Source organism: Stegodyphus dumicola, chromosome 3, assembly GCF_044657685.1.
Source record: "Stegodyphus dumicola isolate Sdum_Otavi_A_Nest chromosome 3, ASM4465768v1".
In the NCBI taxonomy this organism is placed as follows: Eukaryota; Metazoa; Arthropoda; class Arachnida; order Araneae; family Eresidae; genus Stegodyphus; species Stegodyphus dumicola.
The window spans coordinates 228855993-228876094 of record NC_140770.1 but is presented as its reverse complement, the minus strand read 5'-3'; the positions used below and the strand labels follow the sequence as shown (position 1 = coordinate 228876094).

Below are 20102 nucleotides of genomic sequence, written 5' to 3'. Positions count from 1 at the left end.
ATTCTTTCTTATTATGAAAACAGAGGATGTGAATGAACGTATTTATGACTGATGTTTAGGCACATATCCTGAATTTAATGAATTGCTATATATGTATTATGGATTTTTTAGTTAAACAGTTTGATGCTGAAGGGGAATAGTTACATAATTTGTATATGATTCTGCCTAAAAAAGGGAGCACAGAAGCTTGAATTTCAGTAATTCAGTAAATTGTAAGTAGGAATTTATCCATGGAAAATCAGTATTTGATAAAGAGCTATAAAAGAATTTTTCTTTGCAACACTATTTAAGGCAACAATCTTCTTGGGAGGCATCGCGAAATAATTATTTTTACGTTAAATGCAATAAAACATTAACTCACAAGCGCACAAATACGTAGATCAAAGAACACTAAATGAACTACCGAGGGGATTACCCGAGTCGAGCCGATCGGGAAATGGCGCCATGCATGCCAACAGCCTGGCTTGTTGCTCGAGTCAATTTAGAGATGAATTTTTCATTCATACTTTCCTCTTATCTCGAATTTCTCGTATATAGAGGTGCTCATGTCTCAAGGTTCCATTGTATAGCCATTTTTCTGTTGGAGGTGGAAGAATGAATTGTCTTTGACTATCTTACATTCGGACAAAAATAACGAAATCGACAAATATTAATTTAGAAGTCAAACAACAAAAATCAGCGTTATATTTGAAATTTTCACCAAACTCGTTTTGATGGTAATTCAGAAGTCAAACAACAAAAATCAGCGTTATATTTACGAAATTTTCACAGGACTAGTTTCGATGGTTTTACCGAACCACCATCCTCAGCTGCAAAACCGCAAATGAACAAGATAGGAAGTAATGATAAGATAAGATAAGAAAGCCTGGACAAGAATAAGCAAGTGACGCCATCTGTTGGTGAAACCGGAACTAAAACATAATTTCTTTAAAGGCCGAAGGCAAATTTGGATTGGAATTAGGATCGTTAACTAGAACGGAAAGATTTTTATGAATGTGAAATGCCTCTAGAAAATCCAGTTCTCCAATGGAAGATGTTTTTTGAATAATTTTGGCAGCAGAAAAATTGAAAGTGTGATTTTCGGACCAACAATGTTGAGCAACAGAAGACTTCTGTGTTTCCTTTTTTCTAACATATGCCTCATGTTCCTTGACGTGAAATTTTAAGGCTCTCTTAGTTTGGCCAATGTAAATTAAACCACGCTGGCAAGGAATCCTATAAATACCCCAAGAATTCATATCCGGAATGGGGTCTTTGAGTATGGAACTCAGAATTTTATTGATGGGAGAATAAACAACCCGAAAGTTAATTTTCTGTAAAATATGTTCAACTTTATAGCTAATTGATGGAAAGAAGGGAATGACAACAGAATTTTTATAATCTCCTAAAACAAGAGTGTGCCTTTTAATGTGTTAAGATGAGAAATTTTTAACTGCTTGATTAATAATGTTGGGTGAAAAGCTCCTGTCAATAGCTATTGCTTTTAAATAATTTAGTTCTTTATCAACCACTTTTATGAATTTTGGGAATACAGTCAAAAGTCGTTAATTCGGACCTCAAAGCTAAAAACTTTCTGCGCATGCGCCGCGTTGACACATGCGCATAGGCTCTTACGCGTTAAGACCTTTACAACTGTGCATATGCATGTGCGCCAGCGCAGAATACGTTTTCACATGCGCGTTTAATGTATAACGAACAGTATAAGCTAAAATGATCTAATTATCCATTTCAGTTAATGTTGATGATTGCGTTGTTCCTTAATTTTCGAATTGAAACCGGATTATTATTTTTTGCAGTCTGTAAGAGCAATTTTATAAAAGTAAACTTGAACTTTCGATTACGTCAAAGGGAATTTCTGATGCTAGAGCTCCCAAAGGATCTACAAAACAAAAGTATGTTTCAATGTCCATCAAACAAAAAGTGGAATAGCTGCAAAAAATTGATAAAGACATGAAGAAGGTGACAAAGAGGTTAGTGAAAACGAAAAAACTTCAATTGACAAGTTAGTCGGTATTCTCGGCTCGGCAATCACGGGACTTGAACGGCAGAACTTTGTAACTGAACAAGAAATTATGTCTGTTTATAGAATTAAAGAGAAAGTATTATCACATAAAACGAAGCAACTTATACAGCTTACATTGAAAGAAATGTTAAATAAAGTAAACAAATAAATATTAAGCTTTTTTTTTTTTTTTTTGTAAATTTTGATACCCTTTAGATCATAATTGTTTTTTATTTCATAAATTACAGTTTCATATTTTTAATTTTAGAATTTCTGCATGCCATCTTACGAGATTTAAACTGATGATCTATAATCCGGAATCGCTGAAGTCCCGAGGAGTCCGGATTAACGACTCTTGACTGTACCACTTTTATGAATTTTGGGAAGAGCATATAATCTGGCACAATTCGCAACAGATGGGATAAGCGAATGTTTTAAGTTGCTTGAAATGATTTCCGAAGATTTGATTGCAGTTTTTATTTTTGACAAGTCCGAAGGTGAAGGATCTTTAGGGATCGGATTATATGGTCCTTCGTTTAAGAGTTTAGTGACATCATCGATGTAAGTGTTCTTATCCATGACGACTATCTGGCCACCTTTGTCGGCCTTTGAAATGATAATATCCGCGTTAGAATGAATTTCGTACATTGTAGCTCTTTCTCTCACGGTTAGATTTGGTTTCAAAGGTTTATTATTGAATTTCACATTATGAGTGATAAGATGCCTAATCATTTCTTTCTGTGAATCTGATTTGATGGTTTACCAAACCATCATCCTCAGCTGCCAAAGAGCAAATGAACCAAATAAGATATAGTGATAAGATAAGAATGACTGGACAGGAGTTAAGCTACTGGCCATCTATTGATGAAACAAGAAAACTTTGAATGTGAAATGCCTTTAGAGAAAATCTAATTCACCAATGGAAGATGTTTTTTGAATAATTTTGGCTGCAGAAAATGAAAAGTGGAATTTTTGGACCAACATTGCTGGGCAATAGGACTTCTGTGTTTCATTTTCCCTAACATATGCCTCCCCAAGTAGCACACGACATTGCAAACTGGTCCGAAAGTTGCAAAGTGGTCATGGTAACTTTTATGACGTCTTTACAACATTGCGAAGATGCAAAATATTTGCCGTTGCATCTTGGCAATTTGTCGACGTTGCTGAAACGTCATGATATGACCACTTTTAGACATGGTCATTTTAGCATCTTTTTCATAGTTCATCAGCGTTACTTTTAGAATGAAAAGAGACTAAATCGGCCCTTTCAAGAATCTGAAGTCCATATAAGATTTACTTTGTAATGTTTCATTACTTTGTTTCATCTAAATATATTAATCTAAGGTAGATTTGTCTTATATAAATTTAATGTAAATACTTTTGATTTATTAAATTTAATTAGTACTAAAAATACGTGCTAAATAATTCTTTAAAATTTTGTTAAAATAAGTAATACTTAAAATATTTTTTATAATTATTATAGCAAAATATTAAAAAATGAAACTAATCTATAAGATATTAAGTTATGCATTTTATATATTTTAAAAAATCATATTTCCCAAATCAATGCAAATCACATGTTAGCAATTATTTCACCACTGAAATATGACTTTATTTATTATTTTTGAAGTAAGGACGAATTTATTTGAATTAATATGGTAACGTTATATGAAACGTTTTACCGCATACATTACAAAAAGTACAATTTTCACGAAGATATGATTGTGTGTGAAGATGTATTCACGGAATGAAAAATGGGGCGATTTTAAGAATTCCAAGAAAACGTCCAGTGTTGAAAGACCATGCATATTTAACGGCTGTCCAATATATATGACGGAAAACTCATTGACAGTCAGGAGAAGCAGAAGGGTACATTATTTACTGGATGCTTATACACTGCTCGACATTGAAAATGCAACACCAAGGAGTGGTCAGAAAGTGATGAAATTTGGAAAAAAGACAGGGACAGCAAGCAGCAATAAGTGATCTTTATTTCAAAATGATTGTCAGAATACAGTGCGAGAACAGTGTCGACTCAGTAGGATGTAGAACCACCGTGGACAGCGATGCACGAAGAAACACGTCTAGGCATAGAGTCAATAAGAGTGCAGATGGTGTTCTGAGGGATGCCTCTCCATTCCCTTTCAATCATTTGCCACATTTCATCTTCTGAATGAGCCAGGGGCAGAGTCTGCAAATGGCGTCCAATCACATCCCACACATGTTTGATTGGTGACAGGTCAGGAGAGTACGGTGGCCAGAGAAGCATCTGTATACCTTGCAGAGCATATTGGCAGATGCGATCACTATGTGGTCGGGCATTATCCTGTTGAAAAATTGCATTAGGCAGCCCCTGAAGGTAGGGGATTGCCACCGGCCACAGTACATTATCCAAGTATTGTTGGGCCGTCATAGTGCCCTGAATACGAACTAGAGCTGACCTGTAATTGTAGGCAATAGTGCCCCAAACTATTATGCCATTTTGTCGCATGGTGAGGCGTTCCACAGTTACTGCCGGATTAGATCTGTCTCCATGTCGACACTACACATGTATGCGGCGACTGTCACTGGATAAGCAGAAGCGTGACTCCTCTGAGAACACAACATTTCGTCATTCTGTCATCCATATTGCTCCAGTCTGGCACCATTCTAAATGTTGGCGTCTATGCTGTGGGGTCAGTGTCAGTCTTCTTAACGGATGCTGTGAATGCAGGCCACGTTCAACCAATTGACGAGAAATAGATCTGGTCAACATGGGAACATCCAGGGTATCTTGCACATGCTGCAGAATTGCGGTACAAGTGACTTGCGAGATGTCTGCAGATGCGTCGATCCACGCGTGCTGACGTCACTCTGGCTGCACCTGCACCCCTCCTTCTTCCCACATTTGCTTGTTCCAACCATGTTGCCATAACCGATGCACCGTGCTCACATCCATGTGGGTATTAGTTGCAATTTGACGTAAGGACCAACCCGCCCTTCTGAGTCTGATCACCATAACCCTCGTAAAATCGTCTATCTGCTGGAAGTGCCTTCGTTGATGGCGGGCCTGACATTCTCTCCTATTACACGTATCCTCTGGGACAAAACCCAACTTTCTTCGAAAATTCGTCTGGCAGAAATAACGACACTAATATTGCCCATTCTGCATGTTCCTTCCCTTATATCTTACTTCACGTGCGTCGGAGAACTGCACATTTCACATCATTCGCATAACTCAGTGACGTGCGTCTACTCTAAAATTTGCATAAATTTCTGACCACTCCTTCTTGGTGTTGCATTTTCAATGTCGAGCAGTGTATAAGCGAACATTTGCGCACTCTGGTTAGCTGCCAAATTCGAACAAGTAACTGTGCAATTAATTGAGATTCTAGCCGTTCTTTGTAATGATATGATTGTAAGTAATTTGGTAAAGATGCCATCTGTAAGGCGTTTGAAAAGACTGACTTTATGTTTGAAATTGAATCAAGCAATGGCTGATATAAATAATATTGCTTATATTAAAAGTAAATGTAATGCATTGTCAGTCGAATGCATTGTGAATCTTCTCATTGTTCTGTATCTACTTACTTCAATTGCTTTCTGCAAGTGAAATTCCTTTGCTGTGAGCTTCTGTTTGAAAGCCTCTGAATTGAGGAGAATCATGGTGAGAATGCTGAATTTGTGCTTATTTTGTTTGTGAATATCTGCTATAAGATATGCTACAATGATAATCGTGAATATAGTGTATGTGAAATAGTGTTGTGTTTTGGTGTTTTGTGTGTTTTGGTGGTGTTCTTCAATCTCTGTGGTTTCAGCGGTGCAATATTTGGATACCCTTATTAGCTTTGTGCTTCGGTTATAACGTCCTAAGTGTGATCTGCATATCATTCATATTAATCGATTATTGTGTTCATATTGAAAGTTTGGGTCTCAGAATTAATTCATATAAAACCAAAAATAACATACCCCGGTAAGGCACTTTCTGGTTTTGCTGAAAATGCAATCAATACAGAAGCAACACTAATTCAAGCTGTTATGGTATGTTCATTATTTTCAAAATACAAAGAAATTATTGGACTGGTACCAGTACTTAATATGACCGCTGAAGATGAATTAGATATACGTAATAGCTAAAATTAATAATAATGCACATTTTATAGTGTGTTGTCTTTTGTATAGTATGCAAAAAAGGTTAATGATTTTAAACAATGTATGAAATACATGATAAAAAACTAGTGCTAAGGAAACAATTGCATTTCTATGAAATATTGTAATCTATAATTATGTGATATTTAACTGTGTAATATTAAAAAACACTAAATATTTTTTATTGATTGCAAAATGCAGTTTTATTACTTTTCGTTTGGTATCTATTCTTCCAAACACTGTGTAATTCGTGTTTTTTTTTTTTTTTTTTTTTTTTTTTTAAATATTGCCATTATGTATGTTTATTAGATTATCTCAATAAATGAATGTTGGAAATTAGGTTTTATTTTTTATTAAATTTAAGTATATTCTATTTTCTTCGCTTATTTTTTATGTGCTTGTGATAACAAAGAAATTCATAATAAATAGAAACAAAATGTTTCATCGTGTGCTATTTAACGAAGAGCTTACTTTAACGCACTTAGTTTACTGTCATATACTATATTATTTAAATTATTTCTGTACAGTAACAAAAGGAAAGTTATTGTTTATAAAAAGTGCATGAAGTAATCATTGTAATCTATCGCTATTCTAAAATGTAGAAACTAAAAATAAATAAATACATTAACACATGATCGAAAGAAATGGTGCTAAGAAACATCATTGTTACTAGTAAAATACTGCAATCCATAATAATTGCTTCATATTTAAAAAACACAAATATTTTTTTATTAATTGGAAATTTTAGTTCTGTTATCTTCCTTCTGCTATTTATACATTCAAACATTACTAGTTCATGTTTTTTCTTAAAAAGTGCTGTCATGTATGTTGTTTGTTAGGTTATTATTTCATTTTAGATAGGAATATGGGAAGTTATTAGATTTAGGTATATTTTTGTATGAAATATTTTTTATCACATTTATTAACTACTTTATACAGTCTTTCATTTGCATATCTTGGAGATATAGAAGTTAATGGTTATATTTTTTACTGTGAAATGCGAATAAATTTATACTTGAGTTCTGGTAAAATACTGATTATGTTACCTTAAGAACCACTTTCTAATTTATCATGACAGGGGCAATTTTCAATGTCTCTGAGATTTAACAGAAATAAATGTGATAATGCTGTTATCAGAAATGCTCTTTTTTTACCCACATATATATCTTTACTTTTATGTCTAATTGAGTTTTATTTACTTAAAACCTACTGTTAATGTTATATATTTATAATAATCACTTTCATAATTACTCTCACCTAAGGGAAAAAATGATGAAATCTTAAATAATCGTAACTTAGAGTTTAAGTTATTTAAAAAATATAGTTTAAAGTACTGAAAATATTTAAGGCTATTATTAATTATGCATATTTAGTTTAAAGCGAAATTTAAAAACTATAGTTTAAAGTACTAAAAATAATTAAAGCTATTATTAATTATGCATATTTAGTCTAAAGAGAAAAAAATTGTATTATCTTCTGGTTTACAGGAAATGATAAAATATTTAAACTTTAGAAATATACAAGGAATACAAAATTTAAAAAAAGAAGAAAAATACATTAATTATTAAGCTTATTTTTCTGCGTAAATCAATATGTAATACAAGGACATAATCACGACATTTTCACAACTTTTACAAAAAGGTGGAATTTTGCGAACATTAAGGCGTCATTAAGATGTCGTTATATGATGCTTTCACAACCAAAATATCACCTGCGAAAGATGAAATAATGAGGTCTATGCGACTAAAACCTCATCTGCAAAGACGCAATAAAGATGTCTTTGCAACAGTTACAAAACAGTGGAGTTTCACAGACATCTGGGTATCTTAAAGATGACATATTGCAATGTTTTTGCAAAACGACTTAGTTTGCGCATTACCGCGTTGCCATGCTACTTGGGTCATGTTTTTTAACATGGAATTTTAAGGCTCTCTTAGTTTGACCAATGTAAATTAAACCACACTGCCAAGGAATCCTGTAAATATCCCAGGAATTCATACCAGGAATGGGATCCTTAACCCGTTCAGTACAGGCTTATCGTATATGGATCAGCGGCGAACATTATCTCATGGCCGGATGTGTCATATTTGAATCGCCATTTAATTCACTCTACCTGCCGGGCATACCAGATTTGACTTTTTACATAGAATGTTTAATTAATATTTTTTGTTGCCGCTAGATGTAGCTGTATGCCTGTTATGGAGAAATATATCGAAAATTAAGTATGTTTACTTTCATTCCTATGCAATGATTTTTATTTTTGGTATTTTGTTTCGGAATGAGAGTGGGATTCGTGGATGGGTGTTGAGCAGTGTAATGTCTCTTTAACTGGGTCATTTGATATAAACAAATGCACATGCTCTCACTGCATTGAGGTACTTTTTATTTTTGCGATATAGTGGGATAGACGTTCTATCATTAGAGTTTTTTTTTATTACTCTTATATTCCCCCCCCTTTATTATTATTATTATTATTATTATTATTATTATTATTATTAGATTTTTCGTGCTTTGAGATGAATATTTTTAATCATCAGTGAAACGTATCTTTTTTTTTTTTTTTTTTTTTTTAATGGCAAAGGAAAGCAGTATCTATACGTAGATTATACACAATCCCTAATTCTTTAGTGTTGAGTAAAGTAATGGCTCTTACTGTGTCATTTTATATAAACAAATGAACATGTTCTCGATGCTCTGGAATACTTTTAATTTAATTTATTATTTTTTAATTTTTTTAAAATTTTTTTATCAGTTATAGTGAAGTAGATGTTCTACCATTAGAGACTTTTTTTTATTACTCTTTGAGTTTTCAGGCCTTGAGATGAATATTTTGTATCCCTTAGCGAAAGGTTTTTTTTTTTTTTTTTTTTTTTTCTAATGTCAAAACGAAAGCACTATCTGACCCCATAGAACATATACAAATGTTAAATGAGTCAAATTTGCTGAGTAAAATAGCAGCAGATATTATATTCCTGTGACTAATGCAACTTTGGACTTAGCGTACACCCATGTTTCAAAGAATATCATACACTATCTCATTGAAAAGTCCTTATCAATAGCTACTGCTTTTAAATAATTTAGTTTTTGATCAAGAGCCAATTTGAAGGAACAAATTTGAAGTGCACAAAAAACAAAGGAATAAAATGAAGCTAACTTTTATTTAATTGGGTGACATGATTTGAATTGTGGAGGAAGGCAAAGCAATGAAGGTTTATGATAAAAGGTAGTACTGAAGTTGGATCTGTTACATGTGATCAAATGTCAAGGAATGGAAGAGAATTGCAAGTCTCAAGTTCAGAAGTGAGCTGAATAACATTATCAACAGAATTCGTTACTGAAAGAACTTTATTTAAATCATCTTTATTACCATCAAACAGGGTAAAAGTGTCATCTATGTAGTGGAAACATACAGGGAAGTTTAGAGTTTCAAATAATTTTGATTCATATTAATGCATGTAGATAGATATCTGCCAGGATGGGGACTAAGAGGGCTTCTCGTGGCTAATCCTTCAGTTTGCTTGTAATACTTATTTTGGAAAACAAAATGTGTTTATTTCAAACAGAGAAAGAAAAAAATACTACTTTTATGAATTTTGAGAAAAGCATATAATCTCGCATAATTCACAGCAGATGGGATAAGCAACTGTTTTAAGTTGGTCTAAAGGATTTGTGACAGTTTGATCGCAGTTTTTATTTTTGAGAGGTCCGAAGGTGAAGGGTGTTTAGGGATTAGATTATATGGTCTTTTGTTTAAGAGTTTAGTGACACCATCGATGTAAGTATTCTTGTCCATGATGACTATTTGGCGACCTTTGTCGGCCTTTGAAATAATAATGTCAAGGTTAGAATGAATTTCGCACGTTTTAGCTCTTTCTCTCATGTTTAGATTTGGTTTCAAAGGCTTATTGCTATTGCTGAATTTCGCATTATGTGTGATAAGATGCCTAATCATTTCTTTCTGTGTATCTGCTCTTTACTGAAATTTAAATAGTTCTAATTTAAGTAGTTCAAAAAATCCTCCCATCGTAAATATTAAGACAATAGTTATTATTTCTAGTGTTAGTATATCAGAAGTAACAAGAGAGAATTCTGAAATATGATTTTCACTTCTCACAAACCTCAAAACCCACAATTCCAAAGATTTTGGCTCTTATTGAAAAAGCTTTTAAATTCAGTAAAGTGTCAGATATACACAAAGAAATGATTAGGCATCTTATGGCCTATAATTTGAGATTCAACAATAAGCCTGCCACCCAGTCGGTATAGTGATCAGGGAAGCTGACTGCAATGCCAAAGGGACTGGGTTCAAATCCCGTAGAAGGCATGGTTGTAACTGTCCGTCCCTTCATAGGAAAGGCGATGGTGGACCACCTATTAGGTGCATCCGTAATAAAGAGACCACCACATCTGGCCTTGTATAGATTAATGGACTGGGTTACATTTGTAATTGTTCACAATCTGTCATTGAAAAAAATAAATAAATAAATAAATAAATAAAAATAAAACACCTTTGAAACCAAATCTCAATGTGAGAGAAAGAACTACAATGCACGGAATTCATTCTAACCCAGGCATTATTATTTCAAAGGCCGATAAAGGTGGCCAGATAGTTGTCATGGACAAGAACACTTACATCAATGGTGTCACTAAACTCTTAAATGAAGGCCAGTATAATCCAATCCCTAAGGACCTCTCAAAAATAAAATGTGTGATCAAATCTTCACAAATCCTTTTGACCAACTTAAAACAATTGCTTATTCTATGTTACGAATTGTGCCAGAATTATATGCTCTTCCCAAAATTCATAAAAGTGGTATTTTTTTCCGCCTTATTGTATCAAATTTAGGTACTGCCTCATATCCGTTAGCTAAATATTTAGTTTCCAGATTTTCAACTCTATTAGACAATAACATTTACATCATAAAAAATTCAATAGAGTTTGTAAAAAAGGTTTAAAACATTTCTCCTAGAAATTTACTCATAGTTTCTTTTGATGTAAAATCATTATTCACCAATGTTCCAGTGGAGGGTGCATTAAGATGTCTAGAAACCAGACTTTGCGTGAATTTCATTTCTCCTGCATCAACATCGATAAGCTCATTTCCCTTACACAACTGTGTTTGAACCAAACACATTTTGTTTTCCAAAATAAGTATTACAAGCAAATTGAGAGATTAGTCATGGGAAGCCCTCTTAGTTCCATCCTGGCTGATATATACATGCATTATTATGAATCAAAATTATTTGAAACTTTAAATTTCCTGGTATCTTTTTGCTACGTAGACGATACCTTTTACCCTGTTTGATGATAAAGATGACTTAAATAAAGTTTTTTCAGTAATGAATTATATTGATCCTGCTATTCAGTTCACGTTTGAAATTGAAACATGCAATTCTCTTCCGTTCCACGACACGTTTTTTTGGTTACACATAACACAACCAACTGTCATTTACTGTTAAACCTTCATTGGTTTGCCTTGCACCACTTTTCAAATCGTGTCATCCGATTAAACAAAAGTTAGCTTTATTTTATTCCTTTGTTTTTCCGTGCACTTCAGGTTTGTTCCTCTAAACTGGCTCTTGATCAAGAACTAAATTATTTAAAAGCAGTAGCTATTTATTAGGGATTTTCACCGAGCATTATTAACCAAGCAGTTAAAAAATTATTGTCTCAACACACCAAAAAGCACACTCTTGTTTTAGGAGATTATAAGAATTCTGTTGTCATTCTTTTCTTTCTATCAATTAGCTATAAAATTGCATGTTTTTCGTTTATTCGCCTATCAAGAAATTCAGAGTTTTATACTTAAGGACTCCATTCTGGATATGAATTTCTGGGGGCATTTACAGGATTCCTTGCCAGTGTTATTTAATTTACATTGGTCAAAACAAGAGAGCCTTAAAATTTCGCATTAAAGAACTTGAAGCGTATGTTAGGAAAAAGGAAACACAGAAGTCCTCTGTTATCCAGCACTATTGGTCTGAAAATCACACATTTCATTTTTCTGCAGCCAAAATTTTTCAAAAACAGCATCCGTTGGTGAACTAGATTTTTTAGAGTCTTTTCACATTCAAAAAATCTCTCTGTTCTTGTTGACGACCCTAATTCCAGTCCATCTTTACCTTCTTCTTTAAGGAATTTATGTTTTAATTTTCTTGTTTCATCAGTGGATGTCACCAGTAGCTTAACTCCTGTCCAACCATTTTTACCTTATCTGGTTCATTTGCTCTTTGGCAGCTGATGATGATGGTTCAGTAAAGCCATCAAGACTAGTCCTGTGAAAATTAGCAAATATAACACTGATTTTTCTTGTTTGACTCCTAAATTAACATCTTACATTTCTTTTGTGCGAAATCCTGTTTTCAAGAGGATGTCTAAAATAGTTAGCTGCTTACTTTTCTTGAAATTGTTGACTGTACTAGATCTTTTCCTTCTTCATTAAATACCCCTGGCGATTACAGCAGGCATGTAGCTTTTGTGTTATATTTCTCCTCACCATAAGAAATTTTCCTCTGGGCTTCCTCACATTTCTTTTCAAACAAGACTTGATATTTTTTGGTAGCAACATAACATTAAAAATTATGTTTAATTACTTAAATTGCTGATATCTTTGACTATACACAAATGCATCTATGCACTGTCTGAGTAAAAACTAAAATAATTTATTTCATGTTTAAACAATAATATGTTATTTGGGTGTGGTTTGTTACCAAGGACGCTTTCCAGTCAGTATGCATAGCCATTCTGCAAGACTCATTGTGTAAGGCATTTGTTATGTAAGCATTGCTATAGTAATAAAATTTGAATTACGTGTATTATCTAATAAGCTTGTACATAAATTCTTGCACATACATGTAAACTTATTTATAGAAGGAAAGGGTATAATGGTCCCCTCCTTATTACTATGTATGCATTTCATGGACTATTGAATAAACTGAAGACTTATTGAATGGTCCTTAAAAGCCTTTTGAATTAATGTTTGCCAGAAATGTTGAATTAATGTCTCAATTAATGTTGAATTAATTGTGAATTAATTAATGTGTTACAGTGGGTAGCATGTTATAATAAATATTTATTATTATATGTATTATTATTACAGAGAAGTTGATGGGTTCAATATGCCATATGTATATGCTTTTTATTATTAATTGTAGAAATTTATAATATTGCATAAAATAGTAAAGGAATATAACATCATTAAATAGTTCAATATTATCTGTCATCATGAAAAAGTCATTTGCTTTAATCAGTTATATTCAAATGTTTTTTTTTTTTTTTTTTTTCTTCTTTTTCTTTATAGGAGCATCCATTTGTCCTTCGATCAGAACGAGAAACTGTAAATCTTGCAGAATATATAGGAAGTGTCCTTGATAAAGCTAGTGTAAGCAGCTAGTTCAAGAATGTTATCAAAATTGTGAAAAACTTTAGTTTTTATAATATAAAGATTAATTGTGTGAAAAAAAGCAGTTGGAAAACTATACTGGAGTTGACTTATACTGGAGTCATACAAGAGCTGTTTGCCAGTAATATTCTAATAAAAGAAATAATCTACCTTACCTACCACTTGGTAGAGCGCCTTAATATCTTTTTAAGTGAAGGTAGATTTTATGGACATGTCAGTTTTCAAAGAAACACAGTACTACAGACTCTGAAAATCAGTCTTGTGTCTTTAAAAATAATGTATCATTATGGTTGATATGTGACTGGTCATTTAACTTTAAATGATAACAATGTGAAAAGAAAACATCTATTGACATTATAAAGTGCATTGTACAGTACTGTTTTTTAATTACTCCGGACATATTTGATTAGTAGTGCATGTGGGAGACAGTGTGCTTAAGTTGTATACTTTTGTGCCAAATCAAGATTTATTCTTGGATTTGCATAATTAATTTTTATTCATTTTAAAATTCTGTTTATGTTAATCCTGTTTTTATGATTTTTATAGGAAAGGAATTAAAAATTAATAGTTTGATGAAATAGTCTTCTTTTTAAAAGTAATGGATCAAAATAAGATTATGCTTGGTTAGAAAACTTAATATTTTTTCCCCATAAGAATTTTTCAGAAGTTAATTGCATTTGTTATTATTCTTATGATGTGCATATATATAATATTTTTATCTTTTTCCAGTCTGACATTCACACATTATTTTTTAAAACATTTTTTAGATGCATTGTCATTAATTGTTGATCTTTAATAGCTTTTTAAAAATATGAGTTTTATTATTTTCTTCCTTTAAGCACATTTGAGTTGTAAAATCCAGTTTAAGTAAATTTTTATTTATATACTTATATATAAATTTTTATTTATATATTAAATAAAATGAAATCATTGATATTAAAAAATGTGGTTATAGAAGGATGATATATATTTCTTAAGTTTTTTTTTTTTTTTTTTTGGATGAACTGGTATATCTCTGGCAGTCACTGCATGTTTGTGTTTTCTGTTTGAACTAATTTCTCCCTATAAGGCAGAAATTATGATTGATACTGACACTAGTACCAGTCAAAGAATTATTTCTATTTTATTTTTTTTAAATATGTTCTTTTGTACATAGATGTATTTACAATACATTAACTGAATTCTGATATGCCAATGCAATGCTTTTGGTGGCATATTGTTAAATATTTTGATACTCATTAAAAAATGTTGAGAAACATATGTTATGGGCATGCATCTAATTTCTTAATGAATATTAATAATCGGTTAACTGCTAGTAGTTTGTTTTTGGAGTGAGACTTCAGTAGATTAGAGCTAGTCACAAATTAAAAGTTATGTTTAGATTAGAGGGTTATTGATAAAAATATGATTGGAAATTTTCCTGTGTAATTATTTAATGGTACTTGTGTTAATTAATTCTGTAGTAATTTTTTTCAAGTGTACAAATATTCAGTTTTTGCCTCCAAATTAAAAGATCTTTTTAATTTCAAATTAAAGAATTTTTCAACTGTTCAGATTCTTTTCAAGTTAAAGGATGTGACTGTGCGGTAAATCAGTGAAAATAATTATATATATTACTAATGGAAAGCATAAATAATTCTTTCCCCGCCTTTTTTTCTGAGTGTAATTGTTTTCTTATTTTTTATTTCTGCTGCATAACAGTTCTTGCTGGTATTTGCTGTTTATGGGAGAATTTATTTAGAAAATTGGATTAAATTAAAATGTTGGCATATAATAAGTTTAATACATTTTTTTGAAACTGAAAAACACTTCTGCTTGCATTGTAATAATCACATTAAAAATATTTTTACATCATATATGAAGTATGAATATGTATGCTGTAAGACTGTGCTTTATTTACTGTTTTAATTTGTAATATTGGGACCTAGCTTCTTAAAAATATATTGGTTAATATAGTTTTGATAATCTGTTGTGCATGTATTTTTTGAAAACTTTCTTTTAGCAAAAAGAGTAGTTATTTTGTATCATTTTTATAAGCATATCAAATGAATATCTTTTGGTTTTAATGAACATCTATGTATTTGAGAAAGCATACTTAAAGACAAAAATTACTAGCTTACGTGATAGTTGGGAAATTTTTATTAGGTCTAGTCAAAGAAATATAGGTTGGAGGCCAGTCTCATTTTTTAAGAAACAGTAGTAGTAACTTATTGATATCTGTGAGGAATTATAAAGTGTGATTTTTTAGCTTGGATTGAAATTTTTGAATTTTATCTAATTGTTACTTAATTTCATTCATGCAATTTATATGCTCATATAACAAAATTATTTATTCAAAATATTTGTCACTATAAGCTTCCTTTTTTGATTTTATAAAAACTAAATTTTCATTTTTTTTTTTTTTTTTTTTTTTTTTTTTTTTTTGCATTGTGTGGGGCTATATACTATAGAATAAGAAAGCACAATTTTTCATCTTTGAATACTGTGCTGCTTTTGCACTCTTTTGACAGTTTCTTTATTGAGTTTCACTGATTTTTAAATTAAAAAAATATAAATGTTTCACAAATTTTTAAATTTAAAATATTTGAAATGTTTTATTATTCATAAAGACAGCTGTGTTTTTTTAAGATACCTTTGATATGGGGGCTAATCCTAAATTATTTTTATACTATTAGAAAATGTTAGTATATAACTAAGTTGAAAATTTCATCATTCTGAATTAGATTTTGCTAAATTCATGTTTTATAATCTAATGTCTGAATTAAAGAATTTCAAGTATGAATATTTTGAGATGTGTGAAATTTATTTATTAGTTTGATATAATGTCAAATTTTAAAAAATATATTATATATTTAAATTTTATTTAAATAAATTATATTTGCATTAGTTCAGTGAAAATATAGTTGTTAGGGTGTCATAAATAAAAACAAAACAAAATTCTTTATAATAATAAAACAATCATTTCTAAATTCTTTAATGTTATAAAAATAAAAGGATTTAGTTATTAACAAAGCTGTTATGTAATAGGGTACAGAATTTTTTGTCATTAGAAATATCTGTAGTTTTACCATTTTTAACATCATGCTATGTTATTTACACTCTTAGTATAATTAATGAAAGATGCTTCTAATTCTTATTAATGTATCTCAGCTAGGAAGAAAATTTTTGAATATACAAAGTAGTTCATGTGTTACTTTTTCTGATGTTAGGGTTATTAAGAGAGAGAGAGAAATATGAATACTTTATATAATTTAAAATTTAAATATGTAAAATAATGTTGTTCTTTAGTTTGAACCAGTTGCAGAAGTTCTTTTATTTTTATGAAGCTTGTAAACCTGATATTAATATTAAGAATAATATTCACATTTTTGTTATATAGATTATCATTTGCATTGAATTTGGAGTAGGCTGTAAATTTGATAGAACTTATCATTAAATTGTTTCATTGAAGTTATAGTATAATTATTTAAAAATAAAAATTTTCTTTTATATTTTGCATGCAAAAATTTTCATATGTAAACTTGCAAACAAACCTTTATTAGCTGGTTTCTTTAAATATTTTATATATATATATAAAGCATTTATAATGTTAAGGGATTATATAAAAAATAATATAAACATAGTATAGAAAGCTGAAATTTTACTTTGCTGAAGTTGGAGAAATCAAAAACCAATTCATATGCTCCTGTGTTTTTTCAGTTACAAGTACTTGAAACTAAATTGCAACATGTTGTTTCAAAAGTCACCATGACTGTGTATGATAATTTTAATTGCAGTTTACTGTATTTAATCAGAAGCACTGAAATGAAGATGTCTGTACTTTTCAATATCTGGCATACCGACCTGAAAAATCAGATGGATGTGAAAAAGTGATATACAATAATTTATCAAATATGTGACATCATGAAAATTTGAAATAGTTAAAATTTTACTGTAAAAGTAGTTATCCAGTCTTAAGCTGATTAATAGGTAGTGTTTTTTAATTATTCATATTAAAATTTTAAATTATAGAACTAGAAGTGTGTTGTATAAAATATAATCATTTTGTAAAAACATTCATGAAATACAATTTATAATAATTAAATATAGAAATTAAGAACATTCTGAGAATTGCATTAAGGGGGGGGGGACTGAAAATCTAAAAAACTTTGTTTTTCTGTTTCTTTCTTTCTCTCTCTCTCTCTCTTTTTTTTTTTTAAATTTTTTTAAAATATATATGAAACTTGTTATAAATTTTAGTCTTAACTAAATTTAAAAAGTGGTTTGCAAGTATATATGTATATAGAAATTTAAGTCGTAAACAAACACAAATGATTACAAGTAAATATATATATATATTTGTGAGAAAAATTAATTGTAAAATATTTTGCTGATTTAGAATATAAAATAAACAACATAATTACTGTAAAATCTTTAAAATATTGGGCAATTTTGCATAACATAGAAATTTATGTATATATATATACTTGAAGCTGGAATTTGCATCTCAAATGTCATTTTTTAAAAATATTACATATATGTATATATATGGAAGGTTTTTCAGTTTTAAGCAGAAAATATATTTAATTGCAATAGTGCAAAGTAATATATTATATTATGCAGTCTTGTTTTTTCTCAAAATGATTGCAGTATCAAATTAAAATTGTTACTGTGAAACAGCTTACTAAATCAGATTTTTTTTTTTTTTTTTTTTTTTTAATACGAAGTTTTGATCTTTCATAATGTAACTTTCTTAAGTGAGCATTAAAATCATTTTGAATTGATATACAAAACTAATTCAGTTTAATTTTTAATTTAAATAAGTAATTAAAATATTACTGTAGTAAATTTATATCATTGTTTTTGTAATAAAAGTAAATAAGTTGATTTTTCTCATATTGATTTTAATTTACATAGATAAAAAAGTAAATTGTATGCACTATATTTATCATTGTTAAATGTAGTTATCAGAAATTTAAACTAGATTATGAACTTTAAAATTTTATTTCCTTGAAAATATTCCTCCAGTGTGTTTCTATTGTTATGCTAGTGTAGTATTTATTAAAAATTCGATTCAACTTACTAAGAATTCAAGTTGAAAGAGATTGAATATTTGACCATTTTTCTTAAATTTAGAAAAACCACTTAATTGAAAAATTAATTAACTTAAAATATTACATAATTATGAGTAGAAAGTCTTTTGTCGCATATTACTATATATATATATATGCTTGTGTTCTTAGTTTGTTTAATTTTTTTTTTTTTTTTTTTTTTTTTTTTTCAAATTTAAATGCAAAAAGCTTTTGCTGAAAATGAAGTTTCTAAAATATCAGAATCACAAATAAGGATTTTTGTTTTTGATAATGATTTTCATCGTGTTCTCTTCTTATTTTCTGCAACAAAATGTGTGATAATTTTTTCAATCATTCCTTTTCCATAAATAAACTGAAAATTGGAAGTTTTTGTAATTTTGTATAGTTGCATTTAATTCTAATATTAATCACAAATATACAGTTACTAATGTTACAGCTTTTTTTTTTTTTTTTTTGTATTTTTTATTTTTTAACTAATATTTCAGCTTCATGCGCTGGTGTGAAATGAATGGCAGTTTTGACTTCAGTAATTTTGGGGGTGTCAGTTAATTAAGAACAATCTGAAGTTGATCATTGATAAGTGTTATTTTCCTCAAGGTTCATTCAAATTGTAATGTCAGAGTGCATATTGAACTGTTTTCACTGAATATTAATATATTCAATAGTTTATTCCATTACAGTTAAGGGATAAATTAAAAATATTATTGAAGTTGTATGAATTAATAAAAGCATTTTTAATTCATATAACTTATTTCTCCATTTGCTTAATAATTTTTAAATCATGACCTTGAGAAGAATAATATACTATGCATAATGATGCAAAAAAATAATGATGCAAATATATTTTAAAATATTGCATGTATGCAATATGAATCAAATTTGAATCAACTTGAATTCTTGGTCATACCTGTGCCTACTTTAATCCAGTATGTCTTTTAATCAAAGTTAGTTGCAATTTTAGAGCCAAAAATAAATTTGGAGAAGATGTTTCATTGAATTACATAACTTTTAGAGCACTGAGTGAAACACCAGCATTGTTGGTGTATACATTCAAAATAAAAATGTATAAATAAAAATGTTCTTTTATAATAAGTTCTTGTCTTTATTTCAGTAGTTTTAATTATTTATTTATAATTTTATGTGACGGTTTTTAATTTTTAAACATAATATTTTTTCCACACTTAACAAGATAAGCATTACAGATTCTCTATTTAAGTTCTAAGTTAATGCTGAGCATTTGCACATATGTAGACTAGCAATAACATTTATAATAAATTTCAGTTAAAAAGAAAATTCTTCCCTTTTTATACAAGGTAACTAAAAAGGTTCTTGCTGATTTGGACAGTCAAAAAGAAAAAGTCACAAAACAAATAATAATCATCACTAATTCTCAAAGTAATCACCATCCGCATCCACTGCCTTTTGCCAACAAGTGGCTAGCTGTGTGATGCAATTGCAGTAAAACTCGGGAGTCTTAGAGGCAGAGAAGTCTGTGAG

General features: G+C 30.0%; 1 protein-coding gene across 1 annotated transcript in view; it reads left to right on the top strand.

The window, feature by feature from the left end:
- Mkk4 (dual specificity mitogen-activated protein kinase kinase 4) overlaps positions 1–19697 on the top strand; it is a 97691-nt gene extending 77994 nt beyond the window's left edge. The window contains exon 12 of the mRNA XM_035364318.2: positions 13432–19697. Within this exon, the coding sequence (XP_035220209.1) occupies positions 13432–13524 (93 nt within the window). The 3' untranslated portion in view covers positions 13525–19697. The remainder of the gene's footprint in view (positions 1–13431) is intronic.
- The last annotated feature ends 405 nt before the right edge of the window (positions 19698–20102 follow it).